The sequence below is a fragment of the Gouania willdenowi genome, chromosome 21 (genome assembly GCF_900634775.1).
Source record: "Gouania willdenowi chromosome 21, fGouWil2.1, whole genome shotgun sequence".
Taxonomy (NCBI): Eukaryota; Metazoa; Chordata; class Actinopteri; order Blenniiformes; family Gobiesocidae; genus Gouania; species Gouania willdenowi.
This window is the reverse complement of record NC_041064.1, coordinates 26567852-26577506: the sequence shown is the minus strand read 5'-3', so window position 1 is coordinate 26577506 and position 9655 is coordinate 26567852. Positions and strand designations below refer to the sequence as shown.

Genomic DNA, 9655 nt, shown 5'->3' with positions numbered 1-9655 from the left:
TTTGTAGATTTTTAAAAAATATGTTAATGAATTGTACTACTTGGTGAAAAAACTTTAATAAATGACCCTTATCAAATACAGTCATTGTTGATGTGTGAAGTATTGACTAAATAAATAAAGACATATAACAATACTGGTTATTCGCAAGAAAGAATATTGTGTATGTTTTTCCAGGTTGAAATAACTGGACACCATTGCTTTAAAACTTCTGATTATCAAATGTATTTCTAATATTAAAGATGAATGTAGAATGTAGCCATCAACTGTATTAGCCAGTGTGATGATGAGTTTTTGTATCGTTTTTGTGTGAAATCAGTTTTTGTCACAATAACTTTCCTTAGAAATAGTTTCCTACCTTTTTTCACACCAGCCTTTGTTTCTCTCTACGAAACTATTTCTTCAAAAGTGAATTGTTTTGTTGTTTTTGTGTGTGGGTTGTAACTTTCGATGCTGCACAATTTATTTGAATCAAGATCTGCTGTTAGTTAATGGATGCATTCTTATATAAGGAACAGACTGTGTGTCAGAGGTGAATTCATTGATCAGCATGAATGAGGAGTGAAAAAACATTAAGAATACAGTAATGACTTCCACTGAAATATTTCTCTCAATTAATGGTTATTTCCATGGCTCGGTGAGATTAATTCCAACTATTTTGTGTCATTGCTGTAGTGGGCTGATTGGTCGATCCTGGGCCATGGTGTTTGCAAGTGGGGGATACACTGTGAAGATCTATGACAACCAACCAGGGCAGTCAGCCAAGGCCATCACAGAGATCAGGTTGGTTACCTTGTAATATCATATGAGGATGTTATTTACAGTCATTGTGAAGAATAGTTACAGTACAGTGCAGAGAATCCAGGGAAACAGCTCTAAACATGTACACCCTTTAGCCTTGGGGGATTTAAGTTAATGATATAAAATTAATGTTTGTCTCACACTCGTACAGCATATGGAAATACTTTAAATCAATAGAGCTTAGTTATGTAGTTATGTTACCAATGTTATTTTCCAGCTCCTTATATCTTCAAATATTAAAGCTTCACTCATAATAAAGCTATAATGAATTACCGACATGCATTTATTTATCAGTTGGTTGTTAGTAGGGGTGTGTATTGCCTGGTATCTGGCGATACAATTTGTATCCCGATACATACTGTAGGTCATGATACAATACGATACATCCCGATAATAAAGTATAAGGCGATTATTGCAATTTTATATATATACATATATGACGTAAGAAGCAACTAATCTGTAAATGTTTACACATACATGAGAACATTATGTATGAAATATATTTTATTGGCATATTTTACACTTAAAACATTGGATTTAACATGCCATGTGCCAACAACTTAAAATAAAAAAATAATGTACAATCTACCTGTGGCTTTTAAACCAATTTTGACTTTAGTGCAACATGACTTTAGTTCAACTTAACTGTGGTATATGCCTAGAACAACAAATAAATGCAGAAAGTTAGTACTTTCTTTTTAGATTTTATTGAAAAAACAGAAGCTGGTCAACATGCCCAGGTTTCAGCATTTCTTTGTGCAGTTACAATGTCTCCTACAGTGGAAAATACTTTCCTGGTTAAATAAAGGTTAAAAAAATTATATATATATATATAGTAGTTTGGCTTTACACTTGCATTTAAACGCCACTCTTTAATTCATAGTGTTCTCTTTAATCAGAGACGTGAGCAATGCATGAACAGCAGTTTGATTCTGTTTTAAGGAACCATGAGTCAAACACATGTTCAGGCTGAAAAACAACTTTACTGCCAAGTCATGGCTGGTTAAACATTACAGTGGAGTGACAAAGGGCTTTGAGATTTTAGGCCAAAAAACTGGAAAACTGTAGAACAAACAAAACTATCCTATCGTACAGAATAGCCTATATAAAGGTTTTATTGCCTGGTATTCACACTGCAGTTTTTAGATGATCAGAGACTCATTGAACAGTAGAGGGTGTCATTGTATTGATGTTTCTTTTTTCTTTTTTGTGTTGATGTTTCTGTTATGCTGACAGTATGATTTCTAGCTGAACAATTTGATCTCACCTGAACTTACACCATGTTTTTAAGCTTGGTATAAACACTGATTGAGCACCCAGTACAGATTCTACTATAACTGTAGATTATAGTAGGGATAACTGGCTTCGATGTCAGCTCTTCCTATCATTGTGAAGCAGAATTCACCAAGCATTGGATTGTTCACCCACTAATAGGGAACGTGAGCTGGGTTTAGACCATCGTGAGACAGGTTAGTTTTACCCTACTGATTGCTCTCAAAGGGCTAAAAAACGACAAAAAACCCCCAAATTATAGGAATGAATATAAACATATTTTTACATGCGTGAGCAGAATGCCTACTTTAAATTACATTGAGTTTGTAGCTTTATAGGGACATGTGAGTCATTTATTTGTAAAAACATAAGTTGCTGTAGGAAAAAGTCACAAAGGCACTTCTGCATTATAACAAAAACTTCAGAGTGGCAGATTCAGAACTTTTTATTTTCAAGTGGGCCACTCTAGAAAAATCCAACCATAAAAAAAAAAGATAAAATAGTGCAAGTTGCACTCTATTTTTCCTGTGTTTTATGGATAAAACGAGTACTTAAGAGAACACAGGAAATCTTCAAAGAATGCCTCCGGCATTTTGTCATGCCCGTGGGCCTTAAGTTTGATTATCTGCACAGTCAACCATAGGTGTGAATGTGTGTGAGACTAAAATCGTCCATGTATGTTTGTTAACCCTGGGTTGGATGGATGGATGGATGGATGGATGGTTGGTTGGATGGACATAAAAACCTCCTCTTTAGTTTTAGTGGCTATGCTAAGATAAAAATCAGTATGAGATTGTGTGAATAAATGAAACCTAAGTAGTCCAATAATCAATGCAAAACAATCTCACGCAGCAAGAGCTATAAAATGCAGGCCTTTACTCAGTTGTGGTAGCGTTCACTGCAGATGAGTAAAAGTGCTCCCACCCAAACACTTCCTCTACAACCTGTGTCACCACTTTTGTTTGACAAGGAAAAAAACAAGTATGTCACTGACTCATCTGACTCAATGACTCCTGAGTCGGTCCCTCTGCCTGTTCTTAACAGGTGTGTCAGGCCCCAAAAGTGGGTCATAGAACTGTTTTCATTGAGTCGCTGGCATTTCCATGGAAAAATCAATTTAAAAACCCACACCAGTTAACTTTCAACCTGCTGATGTTTAACTGTAAAATTTACCAAACAAAAACCATTCACCCTCCTTTAATGTTTTATGTTATTAATACTTTTACTTGGCCAGGGTCTCCAGTCCCTTTTGTTGTGTTGCTACTTTTAATAACTTTGAGTAAATAAAAAATTTGACAACTGTTGATTCTGTGTGGCGTCCTATTTGTTGCGGCCCCTCAGGCCTTTGAATACACCTCCAAGAGGGGACCGTAACTTAAATTGGGGGCTTGTCCGGGATCACTTTTGGGGGCCCTCCATCTCAAACACCTCCTAGAGGTGGCCGTAACACTGATGTGGGTTTTATTTATTAATTTAGTTAAAGTAATTGTTTGTGGCTCTCAGTCTTTTGTTTGTTTGTCAGTAGCATATTTTTTTTATGTTAAAGGTTTCCTAACCCAATCCTAACATGACACCAGTCCATCATAGCAATGCTCCCCAACCTTTAATGTCGCTCCGATCACTTTTAAGCCAATGCAAGTGTACAAGAAAGTGGGAATTGTTGAAAATACCTGGAAATAAAATACATAAAGTTTTAAAAACTTTACTCTTTCTTTGCAGCCTGGCAACAAGTGTTCCACGAACCATTACTGGGTCGTGGTCCGTGGAACACATTATAGCAAAGAGACAGACAATCACACACCTTCTGAATCTATCCACCTAAGTGGCCAGGGTTACATGATGTTTTTTAATTTTGAATTAGTTATTCTGAATTACTATTCAGAATTAAAGTGTTCTGCTTCGTGTATATATGGAAATAATAATTCCAGAATTTACATGGAAAACTGGTTATTTGGCTTTATTCAATCCCGCTTTAGTTCTGGGGGTGATAAAAACACTCAACAAACCTTTTCTTTTCGGCTTTCTAACATAGAAGACAACATGAGAAGAATTTTGATTGTAGTTTTGAAGCAGCAGCTCTACAATAACACACGGTTTCACTTTGCTCCGTGGAGTAGAAGAGAGAGAGAGCAGAGGAGAAGGAAGACAGAAGTCCGTACTTTGGTCAATAAAAGCCAGCAGTTAATGCTACAGCTTTTCTACCTCCACTATACAGGACGTAGAGTGAAAAAATAACTTTATAATGATCCGTGTATCATTAGTGAAGCTCTGGTGCTTCATGGCCCGATGAAGCCGTTAAGTTTACCGACGTCCGTGTCTCTATAATAAGTCCGCGTGTTCGTGTGTGTGTAATAAGTCAGTGTGAATGTCCGCATGTTTATTCTTCCATTCATCTTCTCTTTTCATTATTTCCATGTCTTCTAAGGCTCTTATTAAATAAAGAAAGTGTCTATTTGTACGGTTGCCGTACGGACAACCCCTGGTGCTATTGGTATGGTTACCGAAGTACAAGTACGTAGCGTTTTAGGGCTAGGATTAGGTTTAGGGTTAGGGTTAGGTTTAGGCTTAGGCTTAGGTTATAAACCCAATATCGCAACAATTTTTAGGGTTAGGGTAAGATTTAGTCTTAGTTACGCGATCTAAACTGACCAATGACTGACCTATCACGTGACCTAAACTGGCCAAATAGGGGCGCTGCGATACGGCAATGGTATGGATAGCAACTGCCTTAAATAAATAGTGTGAGCTGGTGTCCGGGATGCCATCTTGGACTATCAGCGTCATTGCAGCAAGTCACGCATGCGCAGAATGACCGGATTTCACTTAAAGCGGAATTAAGTGTTTACAAGAAAGAGGAATTATTTAATTCAGAATTAAAATTGGAATAAACCAGCCACCTAATTTGGATTTAAATTTAATTTGGAATTAAATTTGTATTAGGAATTAAGTGTTTACAAGGTCAGTTTAAAAAGGAATTAACTTTAATTGTCCTCTAAAGAGGAATTAACGCTTCCATGTAAACGTGGCCAGTGTTGAAGTAAGTAATAACAGCCTCTCCTTCTCAGGAAGCAACTGGAGGAGCTGGAGGAAGCCCACATGCTGAGAGGCCAACTGAAGGCTTCACAGCAGCTTAATCTGATCAGCAGTCATGATGACCTCGCTCAGGCATTGGAGGGAGCTTTCTTTGTGCAGGTAACATGATTTGTTGCAGAAAGCAAATACACACATTCTATAATCTACTTTTTACTAAAATCATAATGAGTTTAGAGGTTGGTCTTCTAAATTATGAGTTAAGGAGCACATAGCTGGTCTGACTTACACTAAACTCTAGGCTTATGTCGTTTTAGACTGTATGCTTGCTATGACCCTTTGTTATTGTTGATATTAGTGTTATTGCTACAATTTGGCCGATTGACATAATAAAATGCTCTGATAATATTTAAAAAGTGTACCTCAACAGATTGGGCTTCAGATCCCACCACCAATCCTCAAAAACTGTTATTATTAAGCTGTAATTATGAATTACTTAATTTAGTTTGATGAAGATACTGTGCAATTTTATATAGTACATTCATATATTATTACAGAGGGGTTTTTTTGGTTTTTTAATGACAATGAGTTGTATACCCATGACAACAACACAATGCAAAACAAATTCATGTTGTAGTACATTTTAAAATGAACAAACATTTTTTTTTCATTCCATAAATGCTGAAAACATTGTGCTGTGACGAAAAGAGTAAGAATTACGCCACATATGTTTTAAGTACGTCTATATGACACTACTGTCTTAATATCATGATAAATTCCATTCAAATCACGACAAAAGCACATACATTTTCCACCGGTCTGAGACCTACTTTGTGTCACGAGCCACCAGTTGAAAAGCCAGATTGTGCTACGACAAAGTGCTAATCAATGTTACTCATTTAATTTGGCAGTGGCCGTAATGATATGGCTAATATGTGTGCAACGTAAGAGGGTTTTTATCACTGGTCGAATTTGTTGTGGTAGTAACAAATGGTATGATGGTATCAGACTCATGATTCCTAGAAGATTTTGTAGAAGCTGTACAGGGTATGAGGTTCATGTGAATGAGTATCGTGCACACACTCAGAGTATTCGCGCTTCTGCATCACAGTGATTGGGCGTGGCACTGTGGGAATAGTTTATATTAGTACGTGCGCTCACCTGGGGGTGTGTTTTGTTTGGCTTGCATCATGCTGGTGGGGTGAGCTTGGGAGAGCAACTTTCTGTTGACCGCATCATGATGTATCTGTAAGTCAACCAATGCATGCTACTAAAGTAAGTGCCGATGTTTCCAACAATAAACCTCCCAACTCTGTGCAATTGTTTGGCGTGCGTGTCATCAGTGTTATATCCCTCCTTGCTTAGCCTACCGTGGCGTGGAAAAACTGGCTTTTAGTCCATATGCCACAACATTTGTCAACAGAAAGGCTTTGTTGAAACACGGATTCAATGTCAGGCTACTTTGGATGTTTGGGATCGCTGTCAAAGTTGTAACGATAGACGTGAACGCAACACGGAGGTCTCGCGAAGCTCATTACTGCTGCTGCATTACGCATGTTCTGTCTCAAAGTCGTCTCGGCTAAAAATCATTGTATGTTTTGAAAAACATTTTGGATTGTTTGTCAATGCACTATTTTTCTGCTCGGTGATGCTTTTATATAAAGATGAAGCTCGCTGTTCTGTTGGATTTGGGACCTTATCAGTGTAACCTAGTGTCGGTGTCGTGGGGGAGCATTCGCGGGCAGTGCCCCCCAGCTGACCTAATGTGTATATGTCTATGGCCAGCTCTGTTGATTCACGTGGTCACACACTTTGCTGCATCGCGACAAAGCTAGAGCGCTAAATTCAGATGGAGGACAGGAAGCTTGAGAATCTGCCGTCTGAAATCATCAAAATGCCCATATTTTGTGTAGTTTACGGCTGCTCCAATTGTTCTAACCGAGAAAAGGAAAAGAGATTTTATCGAGTACAGAAGATTGTCTTTCACAAGGGTGATAAATGTAAGAAGCTCACAGAACAACGATGTAAAAAGTGGTTTTTAAACCTACTTCTGTGGTTGGGAGGAGCAGAGTCTGCTGATGTTGTAGCGACCACTTCATAAGGTATGTTAGCGAGCTAACTTTGTGGCTGTGTTTATATAGCATTAGGAATCCCTGTACCCTTCGTTCTTTGGTTATTCCGTTTTAAAACCAAATCAAAATAACAAATAAACAGTTTGGTTATTTTGTTTTTCTGATTTAAAACCAAAACAGAAAAAACAAAAACCAGATAAAACACATTTTTCTGTTTTTTGTGTTTTTTTAACTTATTCTGTTTGTGTTTAATTTATGGAGAAATTAGAGCGAGAACTAAAGTGACCTGGTTTCCCTCCCCAGGTCCTGGACCAGGTCTCCTCACACGATAGGACTGTTTAGGATTTGTTTCAGCAGTTTTCTGGTCCTGTTCATGTTTTCATTCAGATTGTGGATGTTTTAGCTTGTAAAAATCTGCTCATGCTGTAGTTTTGTTTTGCTGTGGTTACGATCCATATAGTATCTAAATAAACTGGTGACTGGCTATTAACTGTGAGGCTGGTGTGAGGAACAATAGGTGTTAGAACTTCTACCATTTGACACTTTTGCAAACAAAAAATCACAGCTAAGCCTAGCCATAACCCTAGGCAAATAAATGGCTCTTGGAGCTGCCAAAGGATTTTGATTGACAGCAGAGCTCAGCAGAGGGCGCTATTGGTCAGACTGGTGTCCTGAAGAGCCAGCTTCCAATGACAATACAACATCATGTATTTTGAAAACAGTGATGGATCTGAAAAGTGCACCAGTGAATATTGGACCAAGTGACAATCGTTTCAAATACATCTAAAAGAAAAGCAAATCTGTTGTGTCCAGTACCACTTCAGCCCGAATAAAGGCAGAGGCCAAAACTGCTGCTCTTATGGTCGTCAGAAAATACTCAAAGAGAAACATGTGATGCAGGAGCAACAGGAACAACTGCAACGCAAAATAGAAGAACAACAAGAACAGATGAGGAGGAAAATGAAGGAGATGGACTTGGAGATGGATTCTATGGCTAAAGTGAATGTGTTAAAAGCCTCAGAAGGTTCTCATTTCTCTGCCAAATCAGATGGAATGAACTCTTATTTACAAAAGAGTAAAATATGCTGTTAAATGCAGATGCTGCTCCATTTATACCTGCATTCACTGCACAGCCATCACCAACAAAGCTCATAAGGGATGCTGTGCATTTAAGCGGTGCTGCTGTGAGGCCCAAAGTGAATCACCAAACTAAGTTTCATTCTGCAGTGATCAGGGCCGACCTGCCAGCATTACCAACTGATGGAACATCGCATCAAACCATTCCATCCATCCTGTGTGATCAAACTAAACCTACAACAGAGAACACATCTGATCAACATCTGATAACAGTGCTGAGAAGCAGAATAAAATTATTCTATAGTTGTTAAGAATTTGATAATTAGTCATCGGAAACAGTGATTGAACACTGACGTTACGTGTGCTTTGAACTGTGGTGAATCACAGAGAAAATAAAAGACTGAAGCCTCTCCCTCTATAACCTTTTAAAATACTTTGTTGCACGGTTGTGTGTGATATAATTCTCTAGCAGTACTCTGCCTGTTGATGAAACGTTTAACATCACACCAGTAACCAAATTACTGTTGTTTAAAATGAAGTCAGAATTATCAGCTGAGCAAGTTCACAGGAACAATGCTGCTTTTCATCACAGCAGTGGTGATGGGATCTCAGAAAGGCAGGCAGGGCCATAAAGAATCAATACTTTCTGCTGGCAGCGTAGCTCTGCCTCTGACAGATAGTAATGTGAAAATATTATACATCCTGCTTATGTTTAATTTTGTCTGGTGAGTTTGCCAACCAACATTTCCTGATCCCATGGTTTCACCCTGGGACTATCTATGGATCATTAACAGGTGTAGAGATTTGTGCTACTATCATTTGATAGCTGCCTGCTGATATAGTCATGCTGCTTTTAGTCTGGCATTCCAGGTAGCTGTAGTAATACTTAAATTACAGAGTGATCCAAAGGAGAATGGGAGAGGGTAGTATATACGTATATATGCATATGTGTGTATCCATAAAATGAAGAGTCCGTCCTTAAGACTGCTCTACTGTAAAGTGCCTTGAGATACCATTGGTTATGATTTGGCGCTATACAAATAAAGATTGATTGATTGATTGATTGATTATTCATTAAATATGTTTTACAACAGGCATCATTTTAACAAAGTGTTAACTAGGATGGAGACAGTTCATGCATGATTTTTCAGGTTTTCCTGGTTTTGGTGGACAACAAACCCCTCGTGCAACTATGTTAAAGTGCAGAGCATCACCATGTTTCTCATACATAAAGGCATGCTCCCTGCTCAGCCTGTTAAGGCAGGTTAGCACAAAAGGTGAAAGAATGCTTTTGCAGCTTATTAACATTCAATTCTGTTTTTGACAGCCACTCCTATTCCACTGTCACCTTAAGCCTCTGATGATTCCTTGAAAAAGCACACGGCTAAAATCCAGTTTTGAGCCAT

The 9655-nt window shown here is 38.1% G+C and overlaps 1 protein-coding gene across 2 annotated transcripts in view; it reads left to right on the top strand.

Moving 5' to 3' along the window:
- The window catches only part of cryl1 (crystallin, lambda 1), a 39124-nt gene that overhangs the window by 914 nt on the left and 28555 nt on the right, over window positions 1-9655 (top strand). For both annotated transcript variants that reach the window (XM_028435859.1, XM_028435858.1), the window contains exons 2-3: window positions 673-780; window positions 5136-5262. In XM_028435859.1, coding sequence (XP_028291660.1) covers window positions 673-780; window positions 5136-5262 — 235 coding nt within the window. The remainder of the gene's footprint in view (window positions 1-672; window positions 781-5135; window positions 5263-9655) is intronic.